Source organism: Limanda limanda, chromosome 12 (assembly GCF_963576545.1).
Source record: "Limanda limanda chromosome 12, fLimLim1.1, whole genome shotgun sequence".
In the NCBI taxonomy this organism is placed as follows: domain Eukaryota; kingdom Metazoa; phylum Chordata; class Actinopteri; order Pleuronectiformes; family Pleuronectidae; genus Limanda; species Limanda limanda.
Window position 1 is genome coordinate 4496350 of NC_083647.1, and position 25103 is coordinate 4521452.

The 25103-nt window shown below is 40.5% G+C and overlaps 1 protein-coding gene across 1 annotated transcript in view; it reads right to left on the reverse strand.

The window, feature by feature from the left end:
- Positions 1 to 9299: 9299 nt before the first annotated feature.
- Positions 9300 to 25103, reverse strand: part of kiaa1109 (KIAA1109 ortholog) — an 82954-nt gene continuing 67150 nt past the window's right edge. The window contains exons 76-90 of the mRNA XM_061083148.1: positions 24734 to 24932; positions 24025 to 24225; positions 23413 to 23589; positions 21857 to 21994; positions 21104 to 21346; positions 20815 to 20968; positions 19457 to 19614; positions 17921 to 18110; positions 17117 to 17334; positions 16484 to 16735; positions 16072 to 16275; positions 15272 to 15466; positions 14311 to 14445; positions 12346 to 12517; positions 9300 to 10545 (exon numbers count right to left, since the gene is read on the reverse strand). Of these exons, the coding sequence (XP_060939131.1) occupies positions 10329 to 10545; positions 12346 to 12517; positions 14311 to 14445; positions 15272 to 15466; positions 16072 to 16275; positions 16484 to 16735; positions 17117 to 17334; positions 17921 to 18110; positions 19457 to 19614; positions 20815 to 20968; positions 21104 to 21346; positions 21857 to 21994; positions 23413 to 23589; positions 24025 to 24225; positions 24734 to 24932 (2853 nt within the window). The 3' untranslated portion in view covers positions 9300 to 10328. The remainder of the gene's footprint in view (positions 10546 to 12345; positions 12518 to 14310; positions 14446 to 15271; positions 15467 to 16071; positions 16276 to 16483; positions 16736 to 17116; positions 17335 to 17920; positions 18111 to 19456; positions 19615 to 20814; positions 20969 to 21103; positions 21347 to 21856; positions 21995 to 23412; positions 23590 to 24024; positions 24226 to 24733; positions 24933 to 25103) is intronic.

Consider the following 25103-nt stretch of genomic DNA (forward strand, 5'->3'; position numbering starts at 1 on the left):
ACCAAGACCTGGATGTATGTGGCAGATTATCGTCGAAGGTGAACTGGGAGCACAGGTAAAGCAGAAACCACTGAAAGAATGCACATAGCCAAGGCCCCTTCAATTCAATCAAGCTGCTCCAAAATAAACACTGTTTGGATACCAGTACCCTAAATGAGCTTGAATGTTTTGTTTCCATAGTTCTCTGCATTATTTCACAACAATTTGAAAAACAGGTTATATTTTACCATGTTTAGGAAAAATTAAAAATCTTAATATAATCTGCTATGTTCTTCCTTGGCCGCTACAATATCCTTCCACCTAGTTTCTCTGAAGCCTGTTCAGTAGTTCTTACGTTAGCCTGCTAACAGACAGACAAAAGAGGACGGGGACACGTCATAGGACCAATAGACAACTGGACATAAACATCAGTTCCAAGCAAACAGTGCTGTGGTAATAAATTGTTCCTCTAGTCTGGCAGTCTTCTCAGGACTGTTTCTGTGCCGGGCGGTATGACACTAAAAAGTCCCAACAACCACATTATTACAAATGACCTTTAAATCCCCAATTAAAACTAAAAAGGTCAAAACTAAAGGTCAAAATGACCTAATTTTTTCTTAGTTGCTTTTTAAAGTCAGCCAGTAGCTGCTCTTCCTAAATTGTTACACTTCTGTTTAATCATGGGAGCCTGTATGGTACTGGGGACAAACAGACGGAGACAGGACCTGGAATTGAGCTCTGTGGGATTTTTCCAGCTGTGTGTGGAGATGAATCATCTCACAGACAATGGTCTATTACAAGGATGGGACCGGAGACAGCGGAGTGCTGAGCCAGATACACACCTTAGCGCTTAAGTGAGCCGATTCAAGTTTTATGATCAACTGTCAAATGCTGCTGTGAGGTCTAACACAATTAAGGCTAAGGAGTCATTTCCAGGCAGCATTCTTTTATTCTTTTTTCGGTAGGCAGGGACAGTCATTGAGCTCTCAGGTGGTTGGAAAATCAAAAAAAAAATTTCTCACAACTCTTTCTTAGCCTGTGAGCTCATGTTGACATGATGTCTGTACTTGGGGCCATTATTTAAGTTCCCAGATAGAAACACTGTGTTCCTGTACATTTGCTATTGATCCTGATTCCTGGCCGACTCTGAAGACTTTAGTCAGAACTGCTTGACTGGAAGCTGGAGCTGATATGGAGGCAGCCAAAAGAGTGAACATCACTATCTTCAGTCTTGATCAAGTATATTCATATATCTGCTGTTTTATAACCCTTTTAAAAGTGATGATTGGCCCGTGAGGCTTTTAATGCAAATAGTTGAGGGATAAAACATCTCCTGTCCTTGTTAACATGCATCTGAATAACAGCAGGGTCAGTGAACAAGCTGTGAGATAACAGACGTATCTGAAGTTCACATGGTGCCTGGAGAAATGTTTAACTGTAACACTAGTCTGGATGAATTAATCAAAAAACAAGAGGAAAAAGCCTTGAGGAGGTTACAACAACAGCTAATGTGTGAAGATGTGAACTTCATGTTTTCACTTCAGTTCTACTTCATTAATGATGCACAGGAAACAACAGAACTGACTCTGCATATCACATCTCTCCATATGGCTATGGAAGACCGCATTGTGCACTGTGTGTTTGTGTGTGTGTGTGTGTGTGTGTGTGTGTGTGTGTGTCTGTTTACACGGTCACATTATGAGGACTTGTCCTCCTTATGGGGAAAAAACAAGTCCCGTCATGTAAATCGTTTAATATTTAAGTGAAAACATGTTTGAAGGTTAGTTCAATCAGGAGAGACTTGATTCCCAATTTATGAGATGTCATCAGGATTAGAAGAGGGTGGAGCAGAGCATCGAACAGGAATACCCCCCGGGGTCTAGACACTGGTGGTGGTTTATCGGTAAACGTTTGTTTGTAAGGCACATATTATTAGCTCGTTGTCCTATTGGACTCGCTGAGTGTGACATCCTCTGCCCTCAACCCTCACAAGGGTAAGGAACAACTACAAAAAAAACCTTGACAGGGCAAAATGTAGAAACCTCAGGAAGAGCCGCATGCAAGCGATCCCTCTTCCAGGATGGACAGAAGTGCAATGGATGCCACAAGAAATAAGTATATTGTCTGGCAGTCTTGCCGATTTTTAGTTCGCGATCAGCTGCCACCATGATCGGGTGCCCCTATAATCCTCGACCCGTTGACATGATCCACAGATCAGTTGAGGTCGGGATCCGGATGAGGTGATGAATATCCTTCAAGACTGGAAGAGAATGGGGTGATGGAGGGGTTGAAAGAGTCGCTGAATGATGGCTGACTGAGGAAGAGAGGAGAAGTGATTTTTAAAGTTTGACAGCTGCTGACTGGCTAAGAGAGACTGCGCCTGACCTGATTGGATATTTAGCAACGCCCAAAATCAGCTGATTGCTATGCAGGTTAAGTCTTCCTGACTGAACTTACGCTAAGCTTCATTTTAAGTTGTTACTATCGTTAAGGTTAGAGTTAGTCTCCAGGAAATAAATGTTAGGTCCTCTAAAGTCACAAAGGCACGGACGTGTGTGTGTGTGTGTCTGTTTGTATGTGTGTGTGTGTGTGTGTGTGTGTGTGTGTGTGTTTGTGTGTGTGTGTGTGTGTGTGTGTGTGTGTGTGTGTCTGTGTGTGTGTGTGTGTGTGTGTGTGTGTGTGTGTGTGTGGTTTGTTTGTTTGTGTGAGCCAACACACATTTAATCTCACGCTGCCAGAGATAAGTCTGACAAGTGCCAAAGGTGAGAGTGGTCAGTGGTGTGGTCGCTGTCTGGTCTGGGAGACATGGAATTTTGTCAAAGGCATGACTGGTTTGAAACAGGTTGTTTCAATCCTGAGTGTGGGCATGTGCAGAATGATGGGACTCAGTTTAGCAGAAAGTCAATTAGATTGGGTTTGATATCAATCTCTTCTGTTGTCAGACGTTTCACAGTGTAATATCGCCTGTTGGATAACTAGCTTCACAGACAGATCTAGGGTTCTGGACAGGTTCCGTACAGTATCCAACACCAGACATTCAGCAGGGTCCCCTCAGGAAACAGCATCTTAATTCGCTAAACATGGATTTTCTGTTGGATCTGCACCAAATTCCACACACTCATCAAAATGACTCCCATTATCAAGAGCCATGGAGTAATCTGTGAAAAAGTCAAGGGACAAAAGTCACATTACACTGTTAATCACACGGTAACCATGCCCGAATGCACACAGTGCTTTTTGACTAGGAATAGGACCGTAATTCATGAACTGAACATAATGCCGTATTGAAGAAGACTTGAAATTAGAGATTTCAATTAGAAATTCAATATCACATAATATTCACAGAGTTTTTTAATGCTCTGATTGGATTTTTGGATTAGAATCTGCATCTTTAGCTGCTTGTTAACGTTGTTAAAATGTCTGTTACTGCAGGGCAGGAAGAGTACAGTAGCCTCATCAGTTTTTAATTAAATCAGCTCCTGGCTACTGATGAGAGGTGAGAGACTCAACTAAAATTAAAATTCCATAATGACACATTGTTCTAAAATAAGAAAAAACTAAATAAAAGGTCCCCGGAAACCCAAATCCATGACATTTTTTTTGTGTGAAAGTGAAAATTTGTAAACAAATTCCCATGTACACTGCCCCAAATGGTCAAACTTGTGCTAAATTAATAACATGTTATGCTAATAAAAACTAATATCTAAAAATGAAGCTAAAATATCCGGATCCAGGGTCTGCATAGCAACGGTCTTGCCTGTCTTACTTTTTACAGTTCATGGCTGAGTTGGTGATATTTACCTCAGCCAAGGAGGTTTGTTTTTTTGTGAACAAGTTTACACAAAAACAATTGAATATTAAAATAAATTAAATCCTCCAGTATCTAAAATCCAAAAATATAAAAGTAACTTTTAAGTAAGGTAGTAAAGTAGAAATTATTTTTTCTGAACTCATTATAAAAAGCAGCATAGAACCAGAATTGCTCAACCCTGGAAAGTACCAACTATAAAATAGAATTTCTAAAATTTCTAGGGCTGCAAAGCATGTATGGCCGCTTTACAGAACCTTGTGTTTTAATGGCGTGTAATCAAACTTTGACGCCACGCCACGGTCACACCGTGTGACGAAAAATCAACCCTTGCATAACTTTTAATCTCCGTCTTGTTGTGATGACACTCATCTCAATTTGAAGTTGATCCGATGTAAGCCCTGGGACAAGTACCTCAAAGTAAAAATGTGGACTATGGCAAAAATGGCCACTAAATGCAAAATAGAAGGCTTCCTGTGGCGTTTTTCCAATTGCACCTAAGACTTTTTTGTTTGTCTGGTCATGATACACATGTGAATCGATTTTTGTGCAGATCGGTCAATGTGAACACGTTCCGGGGGTCTCGGGGGCACCGTTGAGCCATTTTGCAACACCCATTGAAAATCCCTCCAGAATACGTAAATTTTCCCCACTTTCTAACTTTCTGCAAATTTTGTTAAGAATTTGAGCATGGTAAAGCCCTCAAAAAGCCAATTCATTTGCCTGAATACTACTACTACTACTACTACTACTACTACTACAACTAATAATAATACTAATAATAAATAATAATAATCCTTACAATTTCAATAGGGCCTCACCTGTCAGTGTCTGTCAGTGCTCCGGCCCTAAAAATAAGATAAAACTTGGTTGAAGGATGTGACATGGGCACAGGGAAGAATGATTTAAATTTTTAGTGTCGATCTGTTTAAAGGTTAGATGATCTTAGAATTTTTACCACTTTGTTTAACCTTGTGACATTTTTTTTTTTTTTTTACATTTGTACTTATTTCTCTGAGAATATTTCATAGATCTTGATGAAAACAATTAGGCACATCTATGGGAAATTATATCTATGAGTGTGTTAAATTGTTACAGCATTATTGACTTTAAGGGAACTGCTGGGTCTTGGCAGAGGCATGTGCTCCACTGAGTTCCATTCTAGTTCTCGGTCAGTTTTTCCAATCAAACAACATGCTTTTACTTTACGGCCATTTCATACGCTTCATATACGGTATATATTTACAATACATATAATCATTTATCCACATCAATTAATATAACAATGCTGTTAAGTGCAACATACTCATATTACAAGTACAATGTTGTGGAAAGAACTGCTGCTTTTGCACTTATTGAGACTTACAAACTGTTTCCACAGGATCTAACCGCCTTTAAACTGCCAGCTAGTCGTCCCAAAGGGAGATTGAACTGCTACCTTTGCATAAGTACTGAAGCACCATACTCTAGCATACATAAGAGAGCTGCAGCAGCTGCTGCAGATGTTCAGGAGCTTCAGAAAAAGTGGCTGTCAGGGAGGTCGCCTCCATGTGAGAGAAGCCTCTCGTCTATTATGTGTGGCGGCGTTTCACGGCTCGGCCAGCGGATCACTAACCGGGTGTTTGAGACACAGCCACATTCAGACCATGACACTAGGCAGCAGCTTCTCCTTTCAACACTCCAGCCATATTGTTACACTCCATTATTAAATCGAGGTAAAGCTGATGAAGTGGAACAAGCAATTAGAAACTCAATCAAAAAGTGGCCCAGATCTCAGTCTGCTCATTTGTATTAAGACAGTTTAGTTGCTGTACCTCATGATGGCTCTCTGTGGGGTTTAATTGAATGCAGATCGGTCGTTATCCCACACGGGCACATTGGTTCTGCAGGGCAAGATGCAGGAGACGGCTCTGGAGAGCATTCAATCACTCATAAAGGTGTGTGTCTCTGCTCTTTTCTATCCATCATTAGGCTAATGAGGACATTCAGAACAGGCTGATCATTTTAAAAAAGATGACAAAAAAATTGCTCTTGGAAAAAAGCAATTTTCTGGAAAGAAATTAAAATCCTGAAATCATCTGGTTTGTTACGATAATAGTTTTTATAGAAACATAATCAGTGTTACTTGTGTTTTTAAACTGGGAGGTAGCACACAAAATGAGTCTTTTTGTAAAAAAATTATATTTTGTAAGAAAAGTTTTTTTCTAGATTAAATAAAGTAAAGTCGGTAAAGTCATTAGTCATGATACTGATTAGAATGATTGATTTATATTATTGTATTTCTACAATATGTATTTTTCTACATGTAGTACTATTGCCTCCTTATTACGCTTTAATCTGTCCTGTTTCAGCTTTAACCCTATATTCAAATTCTAAACAGAGAAACTGGTCCAAACTGAAGCTCTTTACTAATTCGAATAGACAACTCTTTTATTCGTTATAACTTAGTTTATAGCTATTGATGAGAACAATTACAAGTTTTTAGATCGTGTCATATTCCTGGTAATGATGTGCTTATAAATGCTTTGCTTACTACAAAGATGATCAAAAGGTTCAATAAGAAAAGTGACACCAGCTCCATATCTATGTAGAAAGAATTTAAAGTTTGTTACAACTTGTCAATTTGACTAATTCTGAGGTCAGACTTAATGGTTCATGTATTTATGCTAAGCTTATATCTCCTATAACAGTAACTTAATATTGAAAGTACTGGACATTAGAGGGGTATTGATTCTGTCATGTAACTTTAAAAAGTGAATTATTTTGTGAAATACAAATTCTTCAAAAATGTATCTTTATAGTTATATTTTCTTTTTACAAAATCCATATTACTGATTAATTAAGCTGGAAATGGTTCTCTTTAAAGATACATACACAATGAGCAAATGTTTTAAGCACTGACGACACACAAACACATAATTCTGGAAAGAGATATGTATTTTTTCTAAAACTGCATAAATGGGCTATAGATATGATTCTGCTAAGGCTACATGGTCAACACTAACATTAACAGCTGTTTAATCACCAAACTAGCAGAGACTTTATGAGTCACATTCATATCTTAGTATTGGAAAACAAGTTACAGATGTTAGCATGCTAACAGCTAGCCCCAGCCCGGTGGGTGGGTCGTTGTAGTGATGGTCAGAGAAGTGGCTGCTCCGCTTGTCTTGAAAAATGACAATGGCTGGAGTCGTTGGCAGGCGAATCTCACCATCTGCTCCAGGAAGGATCCCACGCTTTGGCGGCAGAATGTTTTTTACAATACGCCACTTTAAAAGCCCTCTATGTTTTAAACGTACACATTCTGCAGATAGAATATTCACACATATTTCAGCGGGATCTTTAGAGATTTGAACATCTCACACATTACAACTATGTTTTCCCAATGTTTAACAATCTGAGCCCAGAACTAATGATACTTCATGCGCTCTTTCAGTTTTCCTCGACTGGACGGGCTCAGTGGAAACTGTCCAGTTTGATTCCAGGCCAGGACAACAGGCAATTCAACACATTCAACAAGACTGTCACCAGTTTTCATGTGTTCCCTCTTGTTTCCATTTTGTAATTTAGCAGCAGGACGGTAAGGAACCTGTCTCATTAGGCAGGGGTTCAGTTGGTGGGACCTTTGACTCCATCTACTGGTCACTCACTTGGCTCTCGTGTTGAAGTGTGTTTACTGGGACAGAACTGAAATACCACACAGAGATTTAAAAAATAAAATAGAACATCAAAGGCATGTGTGTGCAGCAGGTAGAATACAAATCTAAAACAACGTCCGGCCCAGGCGAGCGAGAGCGGAGACCGGGGCGCGCTCTCACACTGAGCTGCCTGGATTTCCTCAGGTGACATGGCGGTAATCTCACAGCAGACATCACAGAGGAAAACCGCAGTTCACTTCCTCTCCACTGTGCCACCGCGCTTCCCCTTCACCTGCCAACGCACAATCAAAAATGCAAACCCGTGGCACGGAACCAAAAGTGGAGCATGGCTCGCGGTGCGGTGGGATATCACAGTGGCAGAGATTAGAGGCGGTGGTGAGGCGGGGGTCTTACAGAGAGAGAGTTCTGTATTAACTAAACTCTGCAGTGTGTACAGCAGGGTTTCGTATGGATTCAGGGGGTCAATGTTTATTTTATTTTTTTAAATAGCAAGAAACTGGGTTTGTTTAAAATGACTGATTTACACATACACTAATGCATTCACCCAAAAGCCCAGATCAAAAGCAAAATCCTGCCAGAGGAAAGAAAATATATATTTCTGTCGTCGCCATTAAAGCTTTGATTCAAACAATATGAAGCATATAAAAAAGAAAAAAAACCTATTCCAAGTTAATTTGAGTTCCATTTTAAATTCTCTACACCTAGCACACAAAGTAATGGATTTCACGGATTAGAAAATGAGCAGCACAAGCCCCTATGGCTCTTAGATGACAGATAGTGTTACTGCATTTGGCTGGTTGTCTCCAAACAGAACAAACGGTCATATGGTCTGTTTCTGTTCCTGAGTAATGGTATTAAATCATGATCAGATCATTTCAGTATTTCATCCATCGCGCGTTTGTGTTAATATTGGATCTGGTGGAATATAAGATGTACAGAGCAAGAAATAATCTACTTCCTGTTAGCAGAGGCTTTTGGTACGAACAGACTGAGCGAAGAAATCAAACAAAGCAAATATCTCAGACAGTTTAAAAAGATGCACCAAAATCTTTTATGAGAGGTACATTAAACAAGAGGAATGGAAAACATGTTCCTGATGTACCAGCTACACGAGAATAAGATGGATTGACATCTCGACATGGAGGCATTAAAAGTGCTGAAGCTAAAGAAACTTAACTTAATTTAAGGGGATCAGTAAAGATTCAGAATTGCACCTCGAAAGTGTCACAAAAGATCTAAAAAAGAACCGTCAGAATCTAGCAGAGACCGGGACATCAGGATTTTTAGTAACTGGTTAGAGTTGAGCTCCTAAACCCTGCGATGCAACCTATAACACATCTTACAAACTCCATGCACCCGGTTGGTAACATCAACCTCCTGTGCCAGCGGAAGCCAAGATAACCCTTATGACGTCACAGTGACATCATCAGGGTTACTCTTTTGCAAAGAGAGAGTAGAAATTACTGTGAAGGTGAATTTAAAGTTTGGTGTTTGGTCCTTGTGTCGAAAATGTCATCATCCACTGATTTCAGGAAGGGAAGGCAGGGATCCCTGTGCAGAAACCCGCGTGCAGACCAATATCTGAGACCAGGTCGACTGCAGATGCAGCAGAGGTACAATACACTATCCACCCAAATGGAATGTGGGATCAGGTGGACATGTGTTGAGCAGCCGACCGACACCAACCCTCATTTAGCCGTGAATGTAACCGTGACCAGTGACCAGAACAAGTGGTCCCAGTGGACACTGATCGCAGAAAATAAGGTCAACCCTTTAGAGTGGACCTTAAACAGAAGTTTCACATCACTTTAAAAATGGAAGTCACATCCAACTGAACAACTCAGAATCATAGATTAAAATTGAATGGCAATATTTTTATTAAGTTAGGAAATCAACACATTTAAGAAATTCATTTATATACACTGGTTCTATTGTATGGATTTTAAAAAAAGAGACAAAAATATGCTTGACACACCAAGCGACATGTTATAGACTTTGCAATTCACAGACCCATAAATAAAATAATCATTGTTCAAATCATAATAACAAGTTTATGATATTAGCACTATCTCAAACCTCCCCGTTTTCATTTGTTCACCTCAACCAAATAACATTAAATAAAATATAAATCAAGAACACTGTCACTGAACTGTTCTTCTGGTCTTAAAGGACCAGTGTGTAGAAGATTTAGCGACATCTAGTGGTGAAGCAACTAAATCCCTCTCCCCTTCCTAGCGTGCAGGAGAACTGATGGAGCCAAAGTTTGTTTTGTCTCTTCTAGGCTACCGTAGAAACATAAGAGACTCTGTAGATATAAAGTGTTCGCTCTGAGGTAATAAAAACACTGACGAAAATATAATTATGAAAATTGTAATCATGAAAATTAGATTAAATTTCTGCTGATAGATCCCCCTAAATCCAACACACTGGAACTTTAACTGTGGTAAAACTAAAAATACATAAAGCTTATCTACCATGTGTTCCATGGGAAACAAAGAAAAGGCAATGGTTTAAGAAATCATTTCTCATGAAATATCGGTAAGCCTTAAGATAAACTTTCAAGCGATTTCAGTAAGGTCATTTACAACAGGTAAAAGAGGCAGGGTTTTACCATTAAAGCAGTCAAATAATACTAACATTTGCTACTTTGTTCAAAATATACAGAGAAGAACCGCTGAAAAGTGCTTCAGTTGGAGCTGCTAGTGGCACGCACCACAGTAAACAACTATGCAGAATTTGACAGGGTTTAGCAGGTAGAACGGGCATGTCTGTTTGTTTGTTGTACAGTAGTCACCACTGCCGTACAGTAATCCAGTGTTTGATACCTGTAGAGAATGTTCAGTTTGCACAGCTTTCGTAACGGTGGTTCCACTGAGCCTTCCTCAGTGCTCCTCTTTGTCGCGGCCTTTCTTCTCCTTCTCGTCCTGCAGAGCCGTGCCCAGCTTCTTGATGAGCACCGACAGCACCTTGTCCAGCGGGTCCATCACACCCCTCTGCAGCCACTTGGGAATTGTAGTCCTGGCGTGGTGGAAGCCAAGTTTCTGCAGGATGTAGTCCACACCCACCGGGTCAATCTTACGTCCCGTCCAAGAGATGAGCCTGGAGAGAGAGAGAGAGAGAGAGGAGATGTCCAGTTTAGTCGGGAGTCCAGGACCAAATGTTTACAGACAGCAGATGTTGATAATCACAGGATTGATTCAACAGAGATTGGTGTTTTCAAATCATTTGTCCATATGTTCTCACTCCCAGTAGCTAAACACATACACTCAAGTGCTTCAGTAGAGTATTAAAGTTATTTTTACTCAAGATCTTCTGTTCTCTGTTACTTTTTACTTTACCCCACTACATTGTTTAATTTTTGTTGATAACATACAACACAATGACTTATAAAATAAAGTGCATCAACTAATCAGTATTAAAATCTTGATCAATCAATATCAGTTGTATCATAAGATGAAAGTTACACAGTCCTGCATCTTGATTAAGGGTGCTCCGATTGAGATGGCTGACTTGTCATTTTCTTCATTAAAATTCTTTTGTATTCTAACTTAGGAAGTTATGTGAGGACTCCTTTCTCGTTTTTGTCTCAGAGCCGATGGTTGAAATAGATAACAAGTAATCAGTAGCAATGCATCCTAGGCCACATTGAATGATCATATACACACAATGTGAGTACACGTGAAACACGCTGTCTGATCACCATTTGCTTCTGTGTGATGCAAATGACTTGTTTGTCCTTTTGTTGAAGCAGCAGATGTCTGTGTTCCATAATATCACCAGAATCCCTCTAAAATCGTGCACTTTAGAGAGTTGCTGAGTGAAGAGAAACTTTATAAACTTTGTGAAACGCTGCCTACAACTGATTCCTAATTATTTAAGCCGTCTTGTAAATTCGGCAAATGTAATAAATGAATTATTTCTTTCTTTCTATAAGGAATGATCTCTCTGATCGGGTTGTATAACTTCCTCTCCTCCGGACCAATGTGTGTGACTCCCGGGTGAGAGCCAGTCACAGACCGGCACTCCTCTCTCTGGTATTAATGCCTTTCTTTGTCATCTCTCTGTGATGTGAAAACAGGAAAACACCCCTGATCTTGATGTTTTGTAGAGCATATACAAATAGAGTATTGTTAAAATATGATATTGCTGTTATATCATGCTCTGCATAACAAATATATATGCATAGTCAGATATATCTATATCTATATCTATTGATACATGGATAGAGAAAGACATAGATAGTATATATTGTTTATTTCATTGCACTACTTTTTCGCTTCTTTTCCCAACTGGTAACGTTTACAACACAGAACCAGTTTCTATTATACAATACATTTCGGAGCACCTGCCTCTATAATTGAAGTATTTAAAAAAAATGTTTGGACCATTCTTTGACGTATTTCTCGAATTGTTTGTCGTCTTCGTCCATGGCTGTACGTCTATTTCTATGTAAATACACCAGGAGCGGAAAAACTGATTCAAATTCTTATGTGGCCAATAAAGTTGATTCTGAAAGGAAATAATTGTATGAATAATTCTTTCACCTCTTTTCATAAAAGACCCAAAAAATTTAACAAAATCAGCTTGAAATAGAGCTTGAGTTTGTCCTTTACATGCCTCTGTTTTCCTCGAAATAGAAATGACAATATATCAAATTGCTCGTCTGTCTTTCTTTCCTTCTCTCTAAACCCATTGCCAATTTACAATGATGCGGGACAACCTTGTTTATCTGGATCTGCCTGTTTGCTCTTTGCAACATTAAAAAAATCTGGCGTGAGTGTCTTCTCCTGTTTGTTTTGTATGAGTGCTCGGACTGAATTTGATTCCGTCATAAAGAAGGGCGCGGGCCGGTTTAAGAAAACACCAAATATTTCTGCTGTGCGGTGAAGTGGCGCTGACCTGAGAGTTGGCTCCAGGTGCCAAGTGTTGCACATGAACTCCCTCCAGTCCACGGTGGTGTAGTTAATGCCGTCGTCCTTGTCCTTGTCTCCGGAGCTTGAGCTCTCGTCGTGCAGGGCTGTCGGGCTCTTCTGACCCGGCCGAGTCGCAAACATCCGTGGGGCAAACAGAGCTGAGAACACAAACGATAAGACTTTTGCATCAAATCCTCCACTAGAGTGAAGCCCTGCCCCAGGTCGGTACCCACAGTGAGAAACATCCTGTGATGGGTAAACATTTTATAAATGTAGCGTTTGAGAGCTGAAGAAATTAAAATGATGAATTGCAGAACATCTAAAGCAGCTCATATGAAACCTAGTTAGATTTATTTGATTGTAAAAGCCTATGACATCACCTTTGACCACTTCACTTCCACTCAAATAGCCGTCAGTACCAGCACTGAACGAGCTAGAACATTAAAACAGATCATAAAGACAGAAATAGCCAGGGGTGAACTCAGTGTCTTTGCCAGATTAGCATCTGATAGCAGCGAGCTGAGGAAACACGTTGACAGATGCAGGTGCTGCGACATGTCACAGAAGCTTTTCCAAGAACACAACTCATCCAGGTGACAGGTCGGGTCACAGGTCATACGTTTACGGTTCCGAGTGGATCTGGATTTTTACTCGGAGATAATAGTGGGTAATGGGTTGGGCCCAGTGTAGGACTCTGGTCTCACATTTTTCTCTAACAAGACAAATATATTCTTCAACCAAATGCAGAGGTCAATCACAATGGGTATTCATTCTCAGACTCTTTCTCCAACCAAAATATTCAGAAGTTGTTTGATTTATATCTTTTTCACATGTGGCAAAGTTGTTGCTTGAGCTGTTCAGGATCAATGGGATCACAGAAACGGTTCTTCTCCTGTGGCCTCAGTGCTGGTACCGTAGCAAACTGCACAACTGACATCCTGAACTAGATTTGGAAGGGATCAGGCAACTTTCCTAGCTCCTTGATCAAAAGGTGAAATACAGAATACTTGTTCCTGACTATTTCTCAGGATTTGATGGACCCAATGTGTTTTGTGAGAGGACCACAAAATGCTTTTTACTGCTCCAGTCAATTTTATCTTCAAATGAATCTTTTTTGAAGTTACATAATGGAGTCAGTGTGCAAGGTTTCTGTGTGTGATTTTGAATGGATGATGGGTAAAAAAAAAAAATGTATACGAAAAATATGAAGATGATTTGCAAAGAACTTTTAACTCTATTCAAATTCAAATCTCCATCTACCTAATTTCACTGATCAGAAATAAATCAATAAGGAACATTTCCAGCGTTTGCCTCTTTTCTCGGTCTGCTCACACTATCAACAGCACAAAGTGGTGGCTCTATTTTAATTGTCATGAAGAATGCATGGACGCTGGCATTAAGAGTGGTAATTTGTTCCTTTGTGACAAGAGGGAAGCCATTAAAATGCTGTGCACGTCGGGCTCCTTGACCTCCTCACTGTGTGTGAAAATAACACTCAGCTGCCTACTTTTCATGCTGCTCTATAATGTGTCCAAGAGCACACACGCAGCTCTGCAGGTCCAGAGGAAGAAAAATGTGCTGCATTTATTTAATTATTTATTCTAGTTATTTATAATCTTCTTTGGATGGTTCAATGAGTCATGTTCTTTTCATTTTAATTTTTTTTATGTATTTCTGGGGCTTTTTAATCCCCTTTTTGATGGATAGGACGGAGTAAGCTTATGAAGGTGCGACAGAGAGAGAGAGTGGCATACAAACATGGTCACGTTTCTGAATCAACCCCGGGCCTCTGCGGGTCTACCAGGTGAGCTATACGCCGCCCCCCCACCATGAGTCATGTTCTTAACTAGCAGGACAATTTCAAATCCACACCTGTGTTCGGTGACCCATGACTTTGTGTGCACAGTTGGAGGTAACTGGGTGAATGAAAGATTTCGGTAAAGACACAAACCTTTCTCCTTCTCCTTCAGGTAGGCTGAGACCAGGTCGTGCAGGAACATGATGAGCTCGGCGTCCATGGTGACGCAGATGTGGTCTGTGAATTCTGTCACAACACTGCACTCCACCTTGGGTTTGCTGTCGGAGTCTGAATAGAAAAAACAAACATCAGGACCATAAACTGGTCATTGCTTCTTTAATAAGCAAAATTTGCTTTGTATAGGTTTCTTTTAAATCTGATTTGCAAAATGTGAGTAAAAAAATTGAATAAAATGAAAATCCAGCATAAACTTTGTGTTTAAGGTTGTTTCCTAAATTTAAAGAGTTTCTATTTCAAAGTCAACGATGAGGCTTCATTACCAACTGGCTGAACAAGCCCGGGGCTGTTGTTTAAGAATCAGACATGATGTGAATATAAGCTTTATATGACAATTACACAATAAGTATTCCAGAAATAATTGATCCTTTTACTTTTAAGAATAAGAACAAACTTCCTTTGTACAAATACAACATCTTGCGTAAAGGTGGGGTAAGCGATTTTAATCTAATATAACATTAGACAAATTCTGCTAATATCTCCTCACAGTCTGGTAGCTAAATGTTCTGTGTGTGTGCTGAAGAAAAATTTGGTTTCACAACTCTGGTTCCTTATCTGGGAAACAAAGAAAACTGGACGACCCGAACACCAGAACACGGTTCTAGCTAATCAGCAGCAAGGTTCTCAGTGCTCATGCTCGGGGCAGAATGGGGAAGACATGAACAGTATTTTTCTGACGATTAGCAAATCCTATTTCTTGAAACAATTTCTATCAATACATACAGCGTGAACATCTCTGAGGCAGAGACCACTGCTGCAGGCCACAGTGACCACAAACCAGTCTATAGATTTTGGATTTGTCTTTAGATAGTCAGTGGTGGCTAATTCCAATAAGTTGAGATCAGTGGTTCCTTGTAGCAATGTCTTGTTACCGTACCTGATAGAGAAGGCTCCTCTGGATCCTGGACATGGATGGACTTGAAGTCCAGCTGCATTCTGGGCAGAGCAAATATGGTCTCCGTCTCGTGGTTGTAGCTGGAGGAGCTGCGGAAGCTGCTCAGCAGACTGGAGCTTTTGGCAGCTACTCCGCTCTCTTGGTTGTTGGCTTCCACGTTCCTGAGCAAGTTCAGCTCTGAAGCGGGAGATAAGTGAAAAGTCTTTAGAGTTTAAGGTCATGTTCACACTCCTCTGCTTCGTTAAATACTATCTGCACCTATTTTACATTTGAGATAACAGGCGGCTGAGAGGCAGACAGAGGCGCTCTTCTGAAAATAAAAGCTTTTTGTCAGAGCTGTCTGCAGAGGAGAAGATTCTGAGAGACTAAAACCAACCCTTTACACCAAGCTGTCAGTTTATTAGGTACGTCTTACAAACTAATGCAATCAAATACAACAGCCCTGCAATAAATCCTATCTTCATCACGGTTATATTGATACGTTTTTATATGAAATAGTGAAAGAAGAGAAACACATGCAGGTTTATAATAACTCAGCAATCAGTGACCAAAGAAAAAAGATATAAAAGTTTCATATCAGCTGAGCTTTTGAATGACATTTTTTTCCATCATCAATTCCTCCACATTTTATTTCACATTTGGGAGAAGTGAACAGAATGCGTTCTCAGCCTCAGCAGATATTATGAGTATTGAAGTATATTTTGTGTATTCCTGTGTGTGATGACATTAGGATGGAATGTAGATACACTGATATAAATGGAAAGTTAAATAATAATTGTTACCTTCGTTCCTCATGGCAGTAACATAGTTGAACCATTCTTTGACTGTAGCGACACCATGTGGAGGGTTTTCATGCCGCCGTCGGGTTATTTTGGTTATGGTGGCCATCGGGCTCTCGAGTGCACCACATGGTTTTGTGACCATGGTGTTGTGTCCAAGATGGAAATCCAGTGTTTGAACGATGTAAGTAGAAACATCTATGGAGCCTGGACAAATCAAAAACAAATGTGAGACATTAAAAACTGATTAAACAATAACTGTATAAATTCATATCTACACTCCTAATTCCAACAGGAACTATTGACGATTTTCTCTGTCTTGTTTATTCAGTGGCTACTTCTTCAAAGGATTATCTAGTCTGACTAATACCGCTAGGACGATGTTAAGTCCCTGAAATGAACACTTCCTCCTCACCGTCCTCCCAGATCTTCTGAGCCTCAGTCCAGAAGGCGATGTTGGGCTCTTCCAGGTGGAACAGAGCCCAAGACTTGGAGCGGAAGTTGGGCCCGTGGAAGCAGGCCAGGGTCATGTGATTGCCGTGGAGGCTCATTGAACCCCCCAGCTGCACTGCGTCCTCGGGCAGGGGCATCTGGAAGAGGGAGATGTGGCAGCCCGCGATTACCTTCAGCACCCCGGGCCAGTGGCGGTGATGGGCTGCGTCCATGTCTGTGTGACAAAGACGATAAGGAGAGGCAAAATGAGAAGACAAATAATCTGAGTGGAATAATAAGGCGTCTTGCTGGAACTAACAATATCAGATTTTATGTATTCAAGAGTTTTTATCCTCATATGACTTACTATATTTTTTTAGTCTGTGCCGCTTTGTTTTTAATTATCTCAGGAGCATGTTTGATTACTTTCAGTTGTTGAACAACCTTGTCAACTGTTTGAAAAAGTGGTATACAAATTAAGCTTATTAGAATTTCAAATCATTTTGCTTCCTACAAACAGCAGGACTGCCTCAGACACCTGCTGCGCATATCTTATTATGCCAGAGTCTGCATTAAATATTTCACACAGCAGTATAGAAGAAGAATGCAGGCTTACAGAGCTCAGCAGCTCCTTTCTCTATATTGATGACGGGGGTTTTGGGGGGCAGGTAGGGCCCAGGGCCCCAGGTGGAAAGGGCGCGCTTGCTGGTGTCGAATTGCTGAGTGAAAAACTCCTGCAGCTTCATGCCGATCTTGATGAGGTCCGGTGTGGTGGAGCGTGAAATGATCACCTGGAAAATGTCCCACTGCAAGTCTCCGTGGACAAAGATCTCACTGGAAGGAGCAGAGGAGAGAAGATGGGGAGGGAAACAGATGACAGTAGGAAACACAGGGAGGCAAATAAAGCAGCTAGAGCTAATTTAATATAATATAATATGTAATATTAAACAATACTGCATCATGAATGACTCTTTGCTCCAAACATAATGTGTTTGAAACATTCAGAATTGTTGGCTTGAAGATGTCCACATCTCTCTGTTCCTATTCATCCTCTGATGTTATGGTTTCTATTTCCACTCCTTTTGCCCTTTTGCATGAGGAGATAATGTATCATCTTTCTGATGGAAATAATTTAACTTGACTACATGAGCAAATACACAGTTTAAACAAATAGGACTAAACGTTGTCTTATGTGAAATGGCGCTTTATGAACATCCAGAACAGAAGAACACTCTGCACATCTATTTTCTTGAGCAAACAAACCTGCCCACTGTTAATTGCAACGTTTCGGTGCTCGACCTTCATCAAGCAAAGCTGCTCCTTTATTAGAATCCTCCAAACAGTTCACTAATGCACTTGCTTATACAGTAAAGCCAAGTGTTGCTATGCCGCCGCAGCATAAGCTGACATTATTTCCTACCTTTTCTCTGATAGGCTGGTGTCAACAGAGCACAGGTTGACCTTCCACTCGTCCTGCAGCTGCAGGTCAGCGTTACTGAACACTCCCATCAGGATGCTGGAGCCCATATAGTCCACCCGAGCCTCCGTGGAGCCCATGGTGATCTGGATCTTATGGCTGGGCTGCTGGTTTGGGTGTTCAGAGATGTGGGCTAGAAAACAAGACGGTCAGTGTTTAGCACTGTGGCACCGAGTTGCTGCTTGAACAGTGCCCCTGAAATGTTTGAACAGAAAATCAAACGTGATGAAGAAAAAATCGGGACAAAAGGTAATAGGATTTTATTTCAAATTTATGTTTAGGACCAAAGCATACAATGGATTGAAAACTATTAAAGTTCTGTTACACATTTTTTTGTAGCCAATTCTTGAAGTGTGCTTTATGTTGTATTGATGTTTGGTAAATTATGTTAATGTCGCTGATACAATGTAAGTTTCGCAGCTAAAGCCACAGGTGGTATTCACTATAGCCTTATGCAGTCTGTAGTTGTGTCTCAAATTCAAGGAGGCTGCATTTGAAAACCGATTCATTGCGCTTCAGAGTCGTACAGTTTTTTCAAAGTAGTAATGGTGCTGGCAAGCGACCACAAGATGTCCAATGCTTGGGTATCAAGCTTTAAATCAACAGATCAAGCTACACATGTTAAATAGGGGCATTAAAAAACGTTTTTGTCATGTCCAAGTTCACAAGCTCGTTTTTAAATTTTGTCTTGCAGTGCAATCTGTCTGTTGTAGGTGTTTTTTTTCTTTTTTTCTTTAATCAAGTTTTGAAAAAGAAAACAGAAAATCTCATCTTTTTTGCTGACTTCGGATTCCCTCAAGTGACTTTTTTGTTGTATTGCTGCCACTACACAGATTAATTGTCACAGACAGAATTAATGTCACATTTAAATGACATTAAATGTCTGCAGAATGTTGTTACAATAGTAAATGGAAATGCAAACAACATTAAAAAAGAAAACACTCAAATTACTCCCTGGCATCCACTTCTTTTGTATCCTAAAATCAGTAGGAAAAAATTATTCACACTCACGTCTTTCTCCCTTATAAAAAAGAGCCAATTTTAAAGGCGTTAGTTGTTGTTTAATTAAGTCGTTTTTGCTTCACAAAGCGGTGATATTCCACTGAGTACTACATACAACAAAATTAAATTGAATGAGCAGTATCTGATACAAAGCTGCAGAAAGAGAAATATGTTAAAATAAATACTCATATGCACATGTCGGATGAAATATCTTTAAATATATTATATTTACAACAGTGTGCAACATATAAATATGCATTATATAAGCTTAATTAAAAACTGCATGCAAAAGTGAGAGTAAAATGTGGAAGTGTTGCTACATCTATATTTTATTACTGTTCTGCTCCAAGTGCAATGTAAGAGCTCTGCACTAAACTCTGACTCAACCTACAGTTTATGCTTCTGGGAGACATGGAGTCACTAACGAGTTGCAGAAGAACAGCAGATTTCTGAAAAGTCAATGCTTTGTTTACTCACAGACCATCTCCAGGGTGTTCACGTCTATGTTGCCACCCACCACCCCGCCCTTGGAGTCGAGCTTGGAGCGGCCAAGGCCGACAGACATGCTGATCTCTCGGTCCCTGTTACTGCCGACAGACAGTCGGCCCTGACTCTTCAGCCCGCTGGTGGTCCAGCTGCGGGAGCAAACACAACAGTGAGCACATCCTGAAACGCTGCTGAATAATGCAGAGGGGCTCTCTATGAAACATGAATGACTTGCCCGGGAATAAACACATAACTGAAAAGGAAAAGAGCTCAACCTCAAGTGCTGGCTCTGACTGACAAATCATTAGGTCATTATATGAATGTCTGTATGCGCCATTATCTCATTATCTCCTTGTGTCATCCAAGGTGTGTCAAGTAGGATTAGAATATTAATTAATGGCACAAATGTGGTTCAAAACAAGTATTTCTTTAATTAAAAATAATTCGTACGGGAAACATGATTGTGGTTTGTGTGTGGTCCAGGCATCCCTCATGTTGTGTGGCCCTACATCATTATGGTTACTTGTCTTCCTTATTGGGACAAAAAAAGTCCCACAACATGATTCATTAAAGTTTATGGGGTAAAGACATATTTTGAGGTTAAGTTTAGGTTAAATTTAGTTTAAGGTTAATATTAGGTCTAAGTTAAGGTAAGGTTAGGTAAGTTGAGTGTCCTCACTAAGATAGACGTACAAGGCAGTGTGTGTGTGTGAGTGTGTGTTTGCGTGTGTGTGTGAGTGTATAAGTTATTAACTGAGCGATACAGACTCAGAATATCACATGATGGACGGATGTGTCTTGGTCAGTAAAAGTAAAAAATGCAGCAAAAAGTGATTCCAAGTTATTTTTCACAGCTTTCCTGCGTGACTTGAATCCCTCCTCGACTAGTTTGCCAGAATTTTTACTTCCACATTTCAGTTTGAGGCCAAATTGGAGCAACAGCCAGAGGACTTAGCTATAAAACACCTGAGGGTGGAAATGATACGGATTCCTGTTTATGTATAAATATTTATTAATTGTTACATCCTCTCTCTGTGTTTGCACAGAAGGTACTGCATGACGTGTCCCTGAAAACGCAGAAGCATGCGCCGGCCTTAAGTCAGCAGGATAATTTGTCTCCCCTGGTGGAAACGCAGGCAAACCACGTTCTGCAGGAACTTTTTAGTTCCTGGAACAAGGTTCCTGTGACTAAAAGTCCCAGTTGCAGCTTTAGATGAAAAGACTGATGCCACTCATGTCTAAATACAACTACACCTGTTTTGAGTCTATGCTAAGCCAAGCTCACAATCTCCTCAAGCTATTAGGAGGAAAAATTATCCACATGACACAGTTCTGAAACTACTACTTACGTGTTGTTTCCCATTACGTTGCTCATATTCATTTGGACGGTGAGCTGCTTGAGGTTGATGGCGAACACCACCAATGTCTCCCACGGCGCCCCCTGCTGACCTGCTGCTTTACCATTTTTACTGAAGGAGGGAGTGGATGTCTTTGTGACTGAATCTGTAGGAAAATTAATAAAGATTAAAGAAAGGCAAACTAGAACAGTTCATCTGAGATGTGCTTCTGAATTAAGATTCACTAACTTTACAGTATAATCCATTTCTGCAAGAAACACTGAGGAATGTTGGTAATCACCTCTCCGAGGAGCAGAAGAATCAGACACACTCCTGGTGCGAGCGGGTGCAGGGGACTTGAGGTGACCCAGGCCGCCTGGGGACATGTTGCTTCCGGTGGAGTGCTCTGAAAAGACGTTGGGAGACTGGGGAATGTGTGTCCCGGTGCTGCCGTCCCACGTCCTCCAGTAAGCTTTCCGGCTGGACTCTGGGGACAGATGTTGCGTGACGTTTTCAGCCGAGTCGGGGGTGGCGGGGCCGGAGGCTGAAGCAAAGTAAAGGTTGAGGGATGTAAGTAAAGGACAGTCTTAGAAATGTCAATGGGAAACAGTAGGAGGAAATGTTGGCTGAGGGAAGGTCAGCGTGATGAGATATAAAAAATTTAAACTAGCTAAACCTGCAGTGGATTGGAGACAAATCGAAAGAGTTAAGATTTGAAAAATCATGAATTTACTTGCACAGTTCTGCAGTCAACAATGAATTAATAAATTAATATTTAACCCTGTTTTTTTAACTCAGTTTTATCACTACGCACAAACTAAAGTCAACAATGAATAGACCGAAAGTTTTAACTCAAAAGAAAGTAAGTTTTGTTAGAAGCATAGAAAAGCTCTTTGTTCATAGAGATTCCAGCTGCAACTTATAGGCCTAAATTTGGCCGCATAAGTTGTGTTTGGCATGATGTCGGGTAAAGTTTCGCAAGATTTTCAACAAAACATAAAGGGGTAAGTATACTATTAGCCAACCAACAAACACAGAACTGTCAAAAAGTCACCTGGCAGGTTTATTGTCTGGTCTCCGAGGAAGAGGCGCCTGGCGATACTCCGGCGGTACCAGGCTCTGGGGAAGGCCAGGATTTCACTCAGTCGTCTCATGTCGTACTTGAAGGAAGCCGAACCGATGTCACACACAGCTAAGAGGAGAAAATTATAGTTGTTCATATACGACACATTCCTTTCAAATGTGAGAACAAATGTACCTCATGACAAATCTTTCGGGGGAAAATTATCAACCTATTATCAACAGTCTTTACTACAAAATATCCCATTCATCTGCTCAAGCATTCACTGAATGATAAATCATCTGTATTGTGTTGGATTATTATGTTACTTAAAGGGTTTTCACATTCCTCAAAGATTCGACACTCAAAGTATTTGGTTCTGTTTTTGTTTCCCTCACATGTCCTTGACTCTACTGCTGCAATACATAACACTATGTCAGTACCAGATTGGAGGAACTAGCGATAATACAAATAAAAAACTGTGTTGGAATGAACATTTTACACTTCATCAGCAGATATAAGCTTCCCTTGAACAGACAAATTTCTATAAACTGAAGTTCATTAAAAAGACCTTGAGAGCAGCATTAAACCGTTGGCATCAGCAACCTTATCGATGCAGCTGAGAAGCAGCTGAGGCTGACAACACGTCAACCTGCTCCTGATTTAAAGTGAAAGCTATAAATATGCAAAAATGCCTCCATCCTTTTTTACAAAAAATTCAATTGAAGAAACCCTACTCCACAGACCTCATCAAATAACGGAAAAGTGTTTGGTGATAAACATACTACTATACTCATGAGTGAATTGGTATAATGCCCTGTTCATGCCTGGTATTAATCCATGCTCAGAAATCCCATTACAAAATGTAGATCTAACCTCCGCCCACGCTCTTTATGCAAATAAAAACGTGTGTTATTGTGTTCGCTAAGCCAAGCACTGAGATCACATTGTGTGTTGGAAGCAATAGAGAGCGAGAGATGAGTATGGAGAGGCTAAGTGAAGCTCATCTGTGTAGAAAGATTTTTACAATTATCAGTGTTGATATTTTGGAGGTGGTTACAAACAAATCAATGTATGGAAACTGAGTGTTAAAGGCGTTAAAGGTTCAGTGTGTAGAATTTAGTGACATCTAGTGGTGAAGTTGCATGTTGCAGTTTAATACCCCTTACCTCACCCTCCCATTCCAAACATGCAAGAGAACCTCTGGAAACCTACAGTCATAACAAATGTCGCCAAATGTGTTTGCTTTAAACACTTAGACCACCTCTGATTGTGGTCTGAGTGATTGAATCTACAGATACATTTGGGTGCGTTTCGACCTGAACTACGTGATCAGATCACTCAGGACAGATATTAATACTAGATCTGAAGAGGGTCTGTTATTCTACTCTTGTTGAGCGAATTTTTTAAATCACCTTAGCCACCCTGTCTAAAATTAAAAAAAATTATACATTAAAATATCACAGAATGTCCTAGATGAGTAAGAAAATGAATGGACACGACAAATAATCGAATGCATGAGGCCGCCTTCACCGGGGCTGATGATGTACCTGAGATGTTGATGAGGGTGGTGTCCATTTTGCCGCCTTTGGCAGGAATGAAGCTTTCGATGAAAGTGGGGCATCCTGTTCTCCTCATCCTCGATAAACTGACCTTCACAAACTCCAGGTTGATACTCAGAGAGTCTTTCCTCCCTGTTACAGAGGACGGCTCCTCGTCTACTGTACCTTAAGGAAAAGAGGAGATAATTATGATGCTCTTTAAACTTTAATCTGTTTTTAATCTAAATGTCCTTTCACACATTAATAAGAGTTTGAAGTAGAGTGAGATAATGGTTTACTTCATTATTACTGAATATACACTGTAAAGCCAGCCATCATGGTTATTATAATTCATACTAGACTTATATATTAATATTTGCATGTTTATTTAACACAACTCCAATGAACAGGGCAACATCTCAGTAAAACCTCTTTTACAGCTAAACCTCTAAAAAAGCCGATTGACTCCTTTCCCACTAAAGATGTTAGTGGGTTTTTAGACCAGTGGAATAGAGGCTTAAGTCTTTTTCAGCCACAATATTAGACACAGATTTTTGTGAAAACCTGTGTCACTGTTTCATAAATTCACAACATTATAGCAGTCTTTCCCTCTCCTCGTACCTAACGGCCCCGGGCCCGGAGGTAACCCAGTGACAGCAGATTTCTGCTTTCCGGCCCCGTAGGGGTGGAAGACGTAGAGGGAGAAGTCAGACATGCAGGCGGTGAAGCTGAGGCCCGAGGAGTTACTTGGGGGGCCGGTGAGGTCCGACTGACTGCTGCTGTGGCGGCTCCTGCCTAGAGGGCTCCCCAATAACGGAGATGCTGGAGGGAGGTGGAGGAGAGAGGATGTAAGACTGAGCAGGAATAGATAAAGTAAAATATGACAACCAACAGTGGTTGTTTTTTGGACACAAATGATAAAAAATAAAAAAATCAGAAAGAGGAAGCTAATCAGATCACAAGTCTAAATGAACTGCCTGTTGCTCACTACTTCATATTCATGGTATTCCGTAATATTAATTCACATCCAGTTCCCTTTGGACTTCCGAGCAAACTGTATATTTCCTGTGCATGTGACTGGACTAAATAAAAAATAAGACCCAATTGAATGCAGGAGAACAAGCTGTGAGCAACATTAAATCACACAGGGCCCAGACATGGCATGGAATGACTGCTAATAGATCAGCTCACAGTGTGTGACAGACTGAGTGATAGAACAGTAAAGAGGACAAGACGTGTGTGAGCTGGACCTCACACACTTTATTCTGCACAACCTTTGCTAACATCAACCATTATTCTATTGAAACTGAATGCAGAGGGATTGTCATACCTTTGCTTGGAGGTGGTTTAGGGGTATGTTGCCCCGGCGGGGTGGAGGAGGGGGGCGGGTGTGGTCCGTCGGTGGGGTGGCCTCCTGTTGGGGTCTCCAGTTCCCCACGGTTGGAGGAGAAGACCAGGTCTAAAGATGGCAGTTTGAGCATACACTCCACCCTGGACATGGGCAGGCAGCTGAAGCGGATCTGAGAGGGCTGGACACAAATGAAAACCGAAGATATGAATTAAAAACTAGAAATACACATCTGTTTTTTTTTTTTATAAATTCACATTTTAGTGAGAAAAAATGAGGAAACTTGATGTGCACTGGTGTAACCTCAAAATTAAAAGTAAGCAATAACACAGACATGACATGACATGACAAA